We start from the raw sequence: 14188 nt of genomic DNA, 5'->3' as shown, positions 1-14188 counted from the left end.
GGGGGGGGGGGGACCTGGGCCTTGTGAGTGGTGCCTGGCTCCCCGCAAAGCGTAGCAGGGAACTGGGTCTGGGAAAGCCTCTGCCTTGTTGTATGACACCATGGGGTTTGGTACCCACTTGTGGTCCTGGAGCTAAATCCCAGTGGATGCCAAGGGCCAACTGTAACAACAACAACAACAACGCCACCCCATTCTATATAATGGGACTTGCGCATCCATGGGTTTTGATATCCATGTGGGGTCCTGGGGCTAAATCCCAGCAGATACTAAGGGCCCACTTTATTGAACCCTGAGCCTTAGTTCAGGTCCCAGACAGCCGTGCCTCTCTGGGGTGCGTTAGATTTGCATCCCTTCCTGCCAGGCAGTGTGCCCGCTTTGTTTTTCTGGGGCCAGCACTCCTCACTTGCCTCTGTTTTGTATCTCCTTTTCCTGCTTTGCCCCCCTTTTAGTTCCTCTGGCTACTTCAGAAACCCTCTTTGAGCTGGGCTTTGAGAAGACAGTGAAGAAACAGAACAAGGAACAAGTGCCACCACCTCCAGGAACCCAGCAGCAGAAGAAGCAAAACACAGGGAAAAATGCCAAGAAAGCACCAGCCACAGACGCAAGACAAAAGGAAACAAAATTCCGGACATTGGAGGAGGCTCTGAAGGCGGTGAGTGGCGCTCTGTGCCCTCCCTTGGGGTTGGGAGCATGTGTTTGAGCATAGGAAGCAGATTAGGGGAAAGCCTTGCTCTGGGAATTTTACAGTAGTTTCCTGCTGTGTTGGGCTGAGTGAGCCACATGAGTTGCTAATCCAAAATGTTTGTTGAGTTTGGCATTGTGCTTTTGCACATAGTGGCTAGAATACTGGTGGCTAGTTTGAAACAGAGTACACCCACTGAATCAGTTGCTGAATGTAAGCAAATTTAGTTGATTCAGTGGGTTTACTCTAGTTAGAACTAACAACAGGATTAAGCCAGGAGCCTCTTCACGAAGATTAGGAAAGATCTGGGAAACTGCAGGTTTCTAATGGTCAGACCTACTTTTGCAGCCCCCAAAGTCCCCCTTCACTCCTCAACCCCTTATTTTTTAAAACCAACAATTGGTGCAGTTATTGGGCAATGTTCACCCAAAAACTATGCCCAAATGATGCAGAGAAACAATCAGAACTACTCTCTAATCCTAAGCCTGAAGACACTCTTACTTCAGGTATATATCAAGTGGATAAATGGATGACGTAAAACAAACCTGTGTTGTTTCTTTATTATCCAGAGTTACTGTTGTTCACCCCACGGGTGATAAAACCTGGCCATTATTATTATTGTTATTATTATTTAATATAGTAGGCTTATCTCTTGAAGGGGACATTTTAGAAGATACTGAAGCTTTTTCAAGTTTCTAGGTATATAGCAACAGTCTAAAAACCAGGGGAAACCAGTGCCATGTGGTTATTTCTCCCTGTGTGATTTCCCCTCTGCTTGCCTCCCTTAATCTGTGAGCTGGGGATGCATTGGCTCCTCCTCTCCTGGAGTCTGGGAGAAAATGTGTCTCACACGTATCTAATCTAAGAGCCAGTTTTGATCTGGGGAAGGAAGGGAAGGTGCAGTGTTTCAGAGAGGCCCTGTCTTTTCCCTCTCCCACAGCTCCAGGCTTGCAGCAGGTCCAGACAAGTCTTTGCTGACAATCTATGGAGACTGGTTCTCTCTGTTTATTGGCAGTTCTGTTTTGGTGTGCTACGGCGGGAGAGAGAACCCTTGGTTGATGTGTCCCCATTGTGATCCCTAAGGGAGTTGCAGGGCCCAAACCATTCCTTTGTTCCTTCTCTGATTTCACACATAGAAGGGCTCTCCATTTAATCCCTGGAAGCATTTCCTCTTTGTTGATCAGGCAGTAGGTGAGATGTAAGACCTCTGCCCGGTTCCCCGGAGGATCATGGAGCAGAGTGAGGTGGCCAGTGGAATATGGGTTTCCTGTATCTTGTCTCCAGAGATTAGAGTCACTTACAAAGCAGAGTTTCTCCTTCCACCCATGACTGCCACAAAGACTGAAATGCTAGTTCTTGCTTTTTTCCTTCTGTTCATTTGAGTCTCCTTTCCCTTCTCTTGCCAGCTGGATGTGTCAGAACTGCAGAAGGAGCTGGATAAAAGCCTAAGCATGTTCCCAGAAAATCCTTCCGTGTGGCTCAAAGACCTGGCTGGCTATCTGAACTACAAGCTGCAGTCCCCAAAGAGTGACCCCACCCTCAGCCAGCATCCTCATGGTCAGTGACGTCAGGGCAGTAGCCTTGCCCTCCTTCTGTGGCGGTGGAGGGGGCCTTCTTTCTTGCTTATACATCCAGGAAGGGCAGTCTGTCCACCCAGCATTCTAGATTCCTCTATGTGTTTGTAGATCCTTGCATGGCATTCTGCTGTTGGCATTCAGTGGTTGGTCACTAAAAGGGAGAAATGAAGCTTAATGAATGACACATGGTTAAACTCTTGCCTAAATGATTTAGAATTCTGCATTTAGAACAACCTTGCAGTTGAATAGAATCTTGCACAAAAAATGGGGGTGGGTGATTTCTTCATATTTTCATACTGCAATGGTTTGTTTGGCTGAACATTTCTTTCTTGGAAGTTTAGACAAAAGAGTGAATTTGGAGGTGGGATGGAACTGAAGAGAGAAATTCTGGGCATTGTAGCCAAAGATGTGTAATTTTCCACATACCTGAAAATCTTTGAGTCATTTCTTCCACAGATGTGAACCACAAGTGAGTGGCTTCTCATTCCTTCCTTTTGTGAAAAGCTTGCTTTTTTAAAAAATTCTAGTATTTACCAGTGGCGTCTCCTGCATTACTGTATGTGTCACACAAAATTGGTAGCCCCTGGGTGAGCCATTCGGAGTATTCTGCCTTGGCAATAAGAGAGGCTGTAACTTGAGAATGGTGGGGAGAGCCCTGGGGACTGGCAGGGCCTGCCTGCTCCCAGCTGCTCCATCCACACTTGGGAGGCCAAAAGCAAGTCTCTTGGCTTGACACTTATATTCTACTCAGGGTCCCTCTCTGTGTTAAGGTGCTCAATAACTGTTAGCAAAGCACATTATCAAAGCCTTGGCCTTCCTCCAGCTGCAGAATACAGCCAGCCTGGTTGAAAGGAGCCCTGGTGGCTCAGTAGTTAAAGGCCAGTCCTGCAGCCACAAGGTTGTGAAGTCTGATCCCAGGGGCTCCAGGGTTGACTTAGCCTTCCATTCTTTTGTAGGTTAGTAAAATGAGTCCCCAGCTTGTTGGGTGCAATTAGCTTACATGTTGTAAACCGCTGAGAGAATGCTAGTTCACTGATAAGCGGTATAGAAATGTACTTGCTTATTGCTCTTCTGGCTAGTTTTTTGTTCCTGCCCTCCTTCTGTGGGATGCTTGCAACACCACAAGTAAAACTGGGACTTAATGTCGATGGCAGTAGTGCAGCATGATGGACTGGAATTTTGTAAATGCTGTAGCTTTGTTCTTACAGTAGTGTGGTGGGAAAAGGCAAAATATTTGCTGGCTCTTCTGTTATAGCAAGGCTGGGCAAAGTATGGATCTCCAATGTGTTTCTGGGGTACAACTCCCATCAGCCATAACCAGTCGTGAGAGATGTTGGGAGTTGCAGTCTAGAAACATCTGGAAGCCTGTACCTTGGCTACCTCTGTAATGTGTATTGGTTCCTCCACTATGCTGTCCTAGTCTTGTTGTTCACACAGGCTTGAAATATTGACTTGAAAATAACTTTTGTACCCACTCACAGAGTCCTACACATCAGAAGTCATGTAGAGGCTCATAGTAAAGGATTAGCTGTTTCTGTGTAACATATAGTTCTCCAGTTCTTGAATCCTGCCAAGGCAGACCATTCTGATAGAAATACAAGAGCAGCATGCCTTGCTCTTTTGCCTCTTCCCATGGCTTGTGGCACACTTCATAGACCACAAGGACCATCCAGTCCAACCCCATTCTGCCATGAAGGAACTCACAATCAAAGCATCCCAGGAGATGACCATCCAGCCTCCGTTTAAAAACCTCCAAAGAAGGAGATTCCCATCACTCTCCTAGGGAGTGTCTTCTGCCGTCAAACAGATCTTACTGTCAGGAAGTTCTTCCTAATGTTGAAGGGGAATCTCTTTTCCTGTAGCTTGAATCCATTGCTCTGGGTCCTGTTCTCTGGAGCATCAGAAAACAAGCTTGCTCCATCCTCAGTGTGACACCCCTTCAAATATTTAAACAGGGCTATCATGTCATCCCTTAACCTTTCCTTCTTTAGGCTAAACATACTCAGCAGTTCTCTAAGTCTCTCCTCATAAGGCATAGTTTCCATCTTGCGGGTGAGGAAGCAAGGAAATCCCTAGTATACTCTTGCTGGTGTCATCTCTGACTGATGCAGTGACTAGGGATGGCATCTCTCCTCTAAATGCCTGTCTGGAGTTGGTAATGGGTTGGATGAGGGAAAACAGACTCAGTCTGAATCCAGAGAAAACGGAAGTACTTGTGATAGGTTCCCCTGGCCCGGGAAAGGAAATTTGTCCACCTGTCCTGAACGGGGTCACGCTCGCCCTAAAGGACTCAGTTCGCAGTCTGGGGGTGCTTTTGGACTCATCGCTCCACCTGACTTCTCAGGTGGATGTGACAATCAGAAGCGCCTGTTATCAGCTTCGGCTGATACGCCAGCTGCGACCCTACCTAGGCCAGAGGGACCTTGAAACGGTGGTACATGCTCTGGTAACCTCTCAATTGGATTTCTGTAATGCTCTCTACATGGGGCAACCCTTGTACCAAACCCAGAAGCTTCAATTAGTACAGAATATGGCAGCTAGGTTGGTCACTGGACGTTCCAGGGCTAACCATATAACACCTAATCTGCAAGATCTACACTGGCTGCCCATTCGCTTCTGAGCCCAATACAAGGTGTTGGTTATTACCTATAAAGCCCTAAATGGCTTGGGCCCAGGGTACTTGGAGGACCGCCTCTCCCCGTACAATCCGCCCCACACTATCAGGTTGGTCGGGAAGCATTTGTTGAGGGTCTTGAAGACGAGATATACATCGACCTCACAAAGGGCATTCTCCATCTCAGCCCCGCAGATTTGGAACACCCTCCCCGATGAGGTCCGTTCCGTCACCTCCCTAGACCTTTTTAGAAAGAAACTCAAGACTTTTCTTTTTCAACAAGCTTTCCCCCATGTATCCTGATATTGTTTTCCCTCGATATGCACATGGTTTTATCCAGCTAGTTTGTATTGAGTTTTAATAGTTGTATGGTTTTAATAGTTTTTAATTGTAATTTTAGTAGTTTTATCATTTGATTATGATTGTAATATGTTATGTTTTATTTTGAATTGATTTGTTTTGTTCTGTTGTACACCGCTTTGATCTATTTTGGAAAAGCGGTCTATAAATAAACTGTATTATTATTATTATTATTATTATTATTATTATTATTCTGTTATCAGGGCAGCATTTTAAAATGGGGTATTGCCAAGAGCCAGGCCAAGTTCATTTTCTGGGATGTTCTGCTATTTGCATGTAGGACCTCCTCTCCGTTCCACTCCTTGTGGATTTTGTTTCTGGACAGGACTGTGGGGAGGCTCTTGAAGCAAATGAGTTCTGTGCATGATGACTGGCATGATTACTTCATATGACCCCAGTATTATGTCTTCCTTGCAGACTATCCCATCTGCCTTATCAACAAAGAGCTGAGGAATGTCATCAAATCCCTGCTCTCAAAAGCTGCAGGCGTCCTGGAGCTTTTCTTTGACCACTGTATTTACACAATGTTGCAAGAGCTGGACAAGACCCCTGGTGAGAGCCTGGCAGAGAAGTGCTACAGTCCAAAGGGCTTCCACGTGTGCTTCCTTACAAGCAGGGGAGGGGTGGGGGGGGTTAGCCAAGTGCGACAGATTGGAAACAGGAAAGGCAGGCCAGTCATTTTTCTAGGACGCTGCATGCCCAAAGTGACCAGTGGGACTGGGCAAAGCTGATATGTTCCCTTATTTGTGATTCCCAGTGTTGGACTGGAGAGGGATGTGTGACCGGGAGTGGGAAAGGCTCAAGAGAGGCTATTGAATGGTTGCATGAGTGCAGGCAGTGGGCAAGTTAAAAGTTAATGCCATTCATGGCAGAAGGTTGGAGGCTATGGAAAGGAAGTGGCATTTGCAGGTGGGACCTCCTTCCACAAGATGCCATTGTTTTGAGGAAAGTAGGAGGCACCCCAGGTAGGGTGATATGCCCTCCCTCCTTCCTGCACTCCTAGTGTGGTTTCTTGCCAGGGGTTCCCGGTAGCTTGAGGGCATTTGCTCCCCAATGTTCTCCCCTACACCGAGGTCCCTAAATCATTTGCCTTGGCACTGTTTCCTTTCAGGGGAGTCACTGCATGGCTACAGGATCTGCATACAGGCTGTGCTCTTGGACAAGCCTCGGGTGGCCACGGCAGATTTGAGCAAGGTGAGTAGCACAGTCGCCCTGTGTCCAACCTGGATGGGTGGAATGAGAGAATTAGAAGGGACTGTGAGGGCCATCTTGTCCATCCTTCCCATCATGCAGGTAATCCACAGTTGAAGCGCTCTCAAGAAATGGGTATCCAACCTCGGTTTATAGTCCCCCAAAGGAGAGTGTCCACTATCTTCTGAGGCAATCTGTTCTACTGTTAAACTTCTTACCATTAAGAAGGCCTTCCTAAAGTTCAGCTGAAATTTCTTTTCTTATAATTTGAATGGATTGGTTTGTGTCCTAGTCTCTGGAGCATCAAAAAACAAGTTGCCTCAATTTTCTACATGAGAAATATTTGAAGATGGCTGTCATATCATCTCCTCTTATCCAAGCTCAACATACCCAGCTCCCTAAGTTGTTCCTCATAAGGCTTAGTTTCCAGACCTTTAACCACCATGTTTAACCTCTTCTGGGCATGTTCCAGCTTGTCTGGATCTTGACCTGTAGTGCCCAGGACTGACCACAGTATCCCAGGTGGAGTCTGACAAAGCAGAATACTGTTACTATTGATGCAGCCTAGAATTGCATCACACTGTTGACTCATATTCAGCTCATGTTCAGCTAAGACTCCCAGATCTCTTTTGCATGTATTGTTGTCAAGCCAGATATCTCCCATCCTATATCTGAGCCTTTCCTTTTTCTTCTATGTTCAGTATCTTACATTTCTCCCTGTTGAAATTCATTTTGTTTGTTCTGGCCTAGTTCTTTAATCTGTTAAAGTCCTTTTGAATTCTGGGCTATTAGCTATCACTCCTAATATAGTGTCATCTGCAAATTTGATAAGCATGCCCTCTATTCCATCACCCAAGTCATTGAATAGCACTGGGCCCAGGGCATAACCCTGTGGCAGCCCACTGGTCACTTCTCTCCAGGATGTGGAGGGGCCATTGCTGAGTAACCTTTGGATTTGGCTGATCATCCAACTAGAAATCCCCCTATGAAGCCGAGAATTGTCTTGGCTCTTTTAGCAGCTGCATCACTTTGTTGACTCGTGTTTAGTTTGTGGTCAACCAAAACACCTAGATCTTTTTTTACATGCATTTATTTGTGCATTTCATATTTTGTGTCTGAATCTAGTACCTTACATTCATGCCTGTTGTAATTCAAGGAGGGACTATGTAGGTTGGGCCCTAAGGATCCATCCCTTTGTCTGTCTTGTTTAACAGCAAGTGATTCTGGAAGCTGGGTGCAGGAGAAGGAAACAGGGCAGTATAATGGCAGTAAGGGCCTGGCAAAGTATGACCCATTGTACCTTATTTCAAGATTTCGCTCAAAATCACTTTCTGTGGCCTGGTGGCACAGTGGTTAAATGCCTGTCCTGCAGTCGCTCACTCACAAACCATAAGGTGAGTTCAAGACCAGCGAAAGGGCTCACGCTTGACTCAGGCTTGCCTCCTTCCGAGGAGGTCGCTAAAATGAGCCCCCAGATTGTTGGGGGCAATTCGCTTACACTTTGTAAACCACTTTGGGAGTGCTTCAGTGCACTGATAAGCGGTATAGAAAGATACTTGCTATTGCTATTTAGATATGAATGTGTAATAATCATCTTTAAACTATTCAACACAATTTACTCATGTGATTTATGCTTTAGCTAATGCAGTATAGTGCCCAACTGTCTCCTTCAGCCAGATTCTAAAAATTATAGACTACGTAATATCTAAAATCTAATTTATCCTAGATTCTTTTGACGTGGCGGATAATGTTGGTTTATTTGCAACCCAAGTGGTGTCCTTATCCCCTCACAGTCCTATCACCATGCCTTTTTCTTTTATGACCTGAGGTCTTCTGAATGCATTGGCTGTGATTCTGGGATCTCCTTTTATCAGATCAAGATGGCTACTGGCGTCAGTATGGCTGGCGTTGTTTGGTGTCCCATCCTGCCATTGCTGAAGGGGGTGGATTAGAAGGTCGCTTGTGTGAGGAGCCTTGCAGGCCTTGCTGAGTGGACTATAACTTCTCTTTGAAACTGAAGCCATATCATTGGAGGCTAGGTTTTTCAGTATGCCTAAACCTGTATGGCAAGTGAGCACTCTCTGGCCCTGTGCAAGTAGAGAGATGCTTGTTTGGTGGCTATTTCTGAAAGAGGCAGAAACTGCACATGCTGCACACGCACTTCCTGCACATGAAAAGAAGCTGCTGTGGGTCATTGTGCACCTCCCTTTTCTGCAGGGTGTTGCACCTTTAGAGTTAGCTGAGTCCTAAGAACTGCCTGCTTCAGGCATGTCTTTCTTCTACTTTCTCCTCTCCACAGTCTCAACCCAGGCAGTGTTTTACATGTGATGAGCAGATTTCTTCAGAGGAGCTTTGCCTTTGCCTCCCTCTGCGGCTGAGAAAGAGTGACTTGCCCAAAGTCACTTAGTGGGTTTCCATGGACAAGCAGATAGCCAAACCCTGCTCTCTGGAGCCATGGTCCATTGCTGACTTTGCTCCACTTTATTTTACATCAGTTCAAATTTCCACACATACACTATAGTCTAAATCATATTGTTAGTCCTGATTAGAGTTGCTGTGTGTCTTCAAGTCATTTGTGACTTCTAGTGATTCTAAGCTGAACCTATCACAGGTTGAATGTTGGATTAGGGCACTGGGGAAGCAGGGTTTGAATCCCTGCTAAGCCATGGAAACTGACTGGGTGACCCTGGGCAAGTCGCACTCTCTCAGCCTCGAAGGAAGGCAAGGGCAACCCCTCTCTGATGACATTTTGCCATGAAAAGCCTAAACAGCCTTCTGCAGCTCAGGTCCAGGATATCTGAAGGACCACATTTTCTTCACTGGCTCACTTATTTAATTATATCCTGTCCTTTTCCCTGTGACTCAAGACTGCTTACAAAGGGAAAACAGTCACAGAGAAAATCTACCTCATTAAGGTGCACAAAAGTTAAACTATAATTAAACAGGAATTAAAAGCAATTTTAAAACGTATCCATTAAAAAAACAACAAATAATGAAAAAAGGCACCTTATTAAAAGCTTTTTTGCACCATAAAAAGCAATTAACGATTCAAGAAACTCGCCACCCATTCATCTTTGAACCAAAAGATTCCTGTTCCCAGAGCTGCCGCTTCTTTCCCCTTGAGACAATTCAAAGTACATTCCTCCATCCCTCACATCTTTTCATTACCCAGCTTTAAGAAAGCAACATTCACTTATATTTCCATCCCATCATCCAGTATTACAAGCAAAACACATACACAACATATAGCCAGTAATCATGGGGCAAGATATCGCTGGGAACCATGGCGGGGCCTGTGTTCCTGACACTTCCTTACCATTGTGTATTTATTGCCTATTTATCCAGTTTCTCAACCAAACCAGCTCTTGTAAAGGCTTAGGTACAATTTGTTAAAAGAAAAGAACAGACAGGCAAATAGCCAGAAAAGTCTTGATACAAAAGGAGTAAAGGATGAGGCGGGAAGAGGAAAGCAGTAATGGCAAAATGGTGATGCTCACTTATCTCAGGGATGCGAGTGAACTCTTCTTTTTCTGCATAGCTTTCCTTCCCCTTCTCAGTCATCCCGTCAGCCCATTTTCCTGAGCCTAGAGTGCTCCTGGCAACTGGAAAAGGTTTTATTGACTTTCTTTGCAGAGTTAAGCGAACACTTAGCTGTCTGTGGGACATACGTTGTCTCCCTCCACCTGGAAGTGGCTGCTGCCCCCATTGAGCCTGACTGAGAGGGCCAGCTCCCTGCCCAGGCTCTCCCAAGATAGTTGTTTCTTTATTTAACAGGCTGCCTTTCTCCCAAATTGGATCCAGTGCAGTTCACAAAAGACAGGCCTTGGCACCCCCAGCCCTGCTTTCTTGCCACCTTGCAGACAGAAATGAAGGTGCTGGTGCACCAGCCATGCCTGCAGATAAGCCCAGCAGCCTGATGTTGGTGAAGTTATTCTGCCGGATGCCCTTCCTTCCCGCTGCTCTTTCCTGCTGGACATTTTGTGTTAATGCTTCTCTCTGCTTTCTTTTTTAAAAAACCTTCCTCAGTATCTGGAGCTGCTGCGCTCCCATCAGAGCCGTCCAGCCAAATGCCTCACCATCATGTGGGCCTTGGGGCAAGCAGGATTTGCTGATCTTACAGAAGGGCTGAAAGGTAAGGATGGTGGTTCTTTTCTTTCTTTCTTAAATTAGGGAAGCTGGAGGATTTGTACATGTATCCTTGTGCCAGATCTAGAGTGCTTTTGCTTCCTGCACAGAGAAATACAGAGTAGCCCTTCAGGTTCTTTCAGTCAGCAGTTTCCTGTAAGCACTCTGCAAACTGCAGGATTCCAGATCTAGGTCCTCTAGAGGACCCTTAAAATGAACCTTTTCAGAGAGAGATGGAGAAGTTTGTTTGGGAATAAAATGATGTATCTTGCTTTATAAATCAAGAGTAAAAATAGTAATAATTATGCACACTCTTGGGAGCAGTAGCTTTTTTAGGCTGGCCTTGGAAGGGAAACTGGCAGGGATTCAACTCCCCCCTGCCCCCCCCCACTCCACCCCACCCCAAGTGTGCCAATTTGAACCCTTGTCCTGGAAGGAACACCACAGAGCTAAATGTTGCACTAATGCTTCCCTTCACAGTGTGGCTAGGCATTATGCTTCCCGTCCTGGGCATCAAATCTCTTTCCCCATTCGCCATCACCTTCTTGGATCGGCTACTCATGTGAGTTGTTTTGTTGTTGAGCAGCACCTCAGTAGGGTGTGTGTGTGTGTATTGGTGTCTGTGTTCTTGCAGCAGAGTCTCCTGAGAGAGCACCTGTTCTTGGCCCTGCTGCTCCCTGGTTTGCACACTCAGTGCTCTACCCATCTCTCCTCATGACCAACAAAGGCTCCTCAGAGTTTCCTGCTTCATAGACGCAGGTTTGGGAAATCTCTGAGGCGGAGGCAAGGGTGGGGTGGGGGTCTCACATATGCTTGTTTGTTGTAATGATTTATATCCTGCCTTTCTCCCATAATTGGAGGTATTTTTAAAAGGTTCCAGTGAGGTGTGTGGGGTGTGGAGAAGCCGTTGTTTGGCCCTTTGTGAAGAGTCTTCACAATGAAGGATCTGGGGAAAGCAGAGCTCTGTTTTCCCTTTGCATGGAGCACATAAAAAAGGAATGAGCTGGAGCTTCCCTGCTGATGGTGAGGGCAAAGCAAAATGCTTCACATCCTGCTGTAAAATTCTCCCCAAAGCTTAGCCATGGAGATGCAGTGCCCTCCAAACCAGCCATTCCTCAGGTCTCCTTCCATGTTCCTTAGGGATATGATTTAAAGGTTTATGGTCTCTTGCTTAAAGGTAATGCTGAAGAGGTGTGGGGGAAGAGAGGAAAGGACCCACCTGGGCAGTGACGTACCTGTAGCAGAGAGACCAGAGGATGAAATTTCATACCTGGTATACAGTTCACCGGTCATTCCCAAGGGCTGTGCACAGAAAGGTTGGGTTTTTGGGGTATTTTCCTATGGCTGCAGACATATGAGATTATCAGACCAGGGACGCGATGGGGTTGGGAGCGAAGCAGATCACTCTCCCATCTTTGTCCCGATTTCACGAAAGTGTTTCAGAGATGTTGTACTTGTCCTGTTGTTGAAGTGGGATTGTATTAACGTGAACGCCTGTTAATACAAAATGCCTGGACAATTCCACTTCATTGAGAGGGTAAGTGTGACATCACCTGAAAGCCTTTTGCGGGATTGCGGCCTATCGCACTTTCTGGACTGGACAATGTCCAGATAAGCGCAATGTCATGTGAAAGTCCATCCCATGTTTGTGTAGGAAGGATGGGACACGGCCGGGACATCCCCCATCTCATAATCTCCATAGTCCAAATATCTCTGGGCACAGAGACTCTGCAATGAGTTGTCCTGGCAGCTGGTGTCAAGAAGGAGCTAGCCTGGGACTGTGCAGTTGGATGGCATAAATTCATTTCCCTGCTGTTAGGACCTTTATCTGGAACTAACAGTTGTGTTCTGTCCCCAAGAGAGGCTGGATGCGTGTGTGTGTTTCTGTACTGAGTTTGTCCCAGTGTTCTATCTCTCTCTCTGTTTGTGGTGACAAGCATTGTGCTTTCTTTTTGGCAGGATGCATCCCAACTTGACCAAAGGCTTTGGCATGATAGGACCCAAAGACTTCTTCCCCCTTTTGGATTTTGCTTTCATGCCCAACAACTCCTTATCGCCCAGGTAGGACACCTTCCCATGAGGAGTGTTTGTGCTTCAGAGTTGCCTCCTTGCTCCCCAAATGTGGCTGTGAGCTTGTGCAGGTGGCTGCTGCTCTGTCTGGATGTGGTCAAGAAAGGTCCAGTCCAGAGCCGAAGGCTGACCTTCCTCCTCTGGGAACATCAGTGGGGCTGATGTGGTCTCTCTCACTCTTTCTCTTCAGTCTGCAGGACCAGCTCCGGCAGTTGTATCCCCGCCTGAAAGTGCTGGGTTTTGGGGCGAAGCCAGAGACTACCCTGCACACCTACTTCCCTTCCTTCCTCTCCAGGACCCTGCCCAGCTGCCCTGCCGACATGAGGAAAGAGGTGAGGAAAGATGGGCATGCACATAGTTTTTTCTCAGGAAGAGGCACATGTGGCCATGAGCAGTGCAAATCTGCTGAAATCTTTCTTGACCTGTTAAAATGGTACTCCAGTCACTTGGGTCATTTTTTTTTCTTCTCTAGTCCCAACCTTGTAGCTGGCAGGGCTCCTGACTGAACAGGTGCAGCTTCTGTCCTGTATAACAGAGGAAGGGAAGCCCAGACACCCAGCCAGCACTTGTGGCAAGAAGGTGTGGTTAGGGCAGGAGCCAGTCAGGTAGGAAGGGAACTGACAGGCAAGGAGACCTTGCCCTCTGGGCTGCAGACAGACTGGTTTGCTTGGTATTCTGTTGGCAGAGCAGCAGCAAATGTTGCAGCCCCACTCTGGATCCTATGCCCCCCCCCCCACTTCATAACAATAATAAATGGCTTGTTGACAACTTAAAAATGAAAGCAAGTGCTCTGTTCTGGGACTGTGTTTAGTTCCAGGCCTTCCCAAGACGATGTTTGCTAATTCACACTGATACACATTGCTGTTACAAGATCAGCTTTATAGATTCAGCAGCCTTCCAGCCCTTTCAGTGGTTGGGTCTAGCATCTCCTCATAGCCAATGATATAATTAAGCTCTTGAACAATTAATTGCACCCAAAATATCCCTGGCCTACAGTCTACCTTCCCAAAGCTGACTAAATAGGGCCCCTGGGCTGGGCTTATAGGAGGTCCCTATAAGGTGAGGCCAATGGAATATGGATTCCCAAGAGTCATGGAATCATAGAATCATAGAGTCATGTAGTGCAGAAGGAAGTCAGAGGAAGTGGCAGCGCACCAGTGCGACCCATCTCTCTCTTCCATGGTGATCACAGCTGTACAAGGAGGTCGCTAAAAGAGAAAGTTCACTCCTCCATTCCTTTTCCCAGTCCTTGCATATTTTTCCACCCCAAACTACCAAGCTAAATCAAAGAATCTTTTAACAAAGCCACCAACCCCTTCTATGCTGCTAGACAGCTTTTAACATTTGGCCCTGGTGCTGAGGATTCTAGAGCCCATCTGCCTCACTATGGCAACTGTGCTTTAATCTTAAGGAACAGATAATTTTATTTATACAGTATTGAAATAGCTACAAACATCATTGATTAGAATTCATCCCGTGGGTTTGGGGCCAACATGACTCAAAGAGCACTGGTAACAATCAAAGGCAGGTTGAGAAGAGACAAAGTCTCAGGCTGCTGAAAAAGGTCAT

General features: G+C 46.4%; 1 protein-coding gene across 2 annotated transcripts in view; it reads left to right on the top strand.

Moving 5' to 3' along the window:
- TMEM214 (transmembrane protein 214) overlaps positions 1-14188 on the top strand; it is a 28634-nt gene that overhangs the window by 6902 nt on the left and 7544 nt on the right. Inside the window, exons 2-10 of one of the 2 annotated variants that reach the window (XM_042480306.1) lie at positions 450-652; positions 2089-2239; positions 5651-5785; positions 6345-6427; positions 7639-7818; positions 10451-10556; positions 11030-11111; positions 12509-12610; positions 12810-12951. In XM_042480306.1, the coding sequence (XP_042336240.1) occupies positions 450-652; positions 2089-2239; positions 5651-5785; positions 6345-6427; positions 7639-7818; positions 10451-10556; positions 11030-11111; positions 12509-12610; positions 12810-12951 (1184 nt within the window). The remainder of the gene's footprint in view (positions 1-449; positions 653-2088; positions 2240-5650; positions 5786-6344; positions 6428-7638; positions 7819-10450; positions 10557-11029; positions 11112-12508; positions 12611-12809; positions 12952-14188) is intronic. The other variant, XM_042480316.1, reaches the window with a different exon arrangement.

This window comes from Sceloporus undulatus, chromosome 1 (assembly GCF_019175285.1).
Source record: "Sceloporus undulatus isolate JIND9_A2432 ecotype Alabama chromosome 1, SceUnd_v1.1, whole genome shotgun sequence".
Taxonomy (NCBI): domain Eukaryota; kingdom Metazoa; phylum Chordata; class Lepidosauria; order Squamata; family Phrynosomatidae; genus Sceloporus; species Sceloporus undulatus.
The sequence above is the reverse complement of the archived record's forward strand: the minus strand, read 5'-3'. Positions and strand labels throughout refer to the sequence as shown.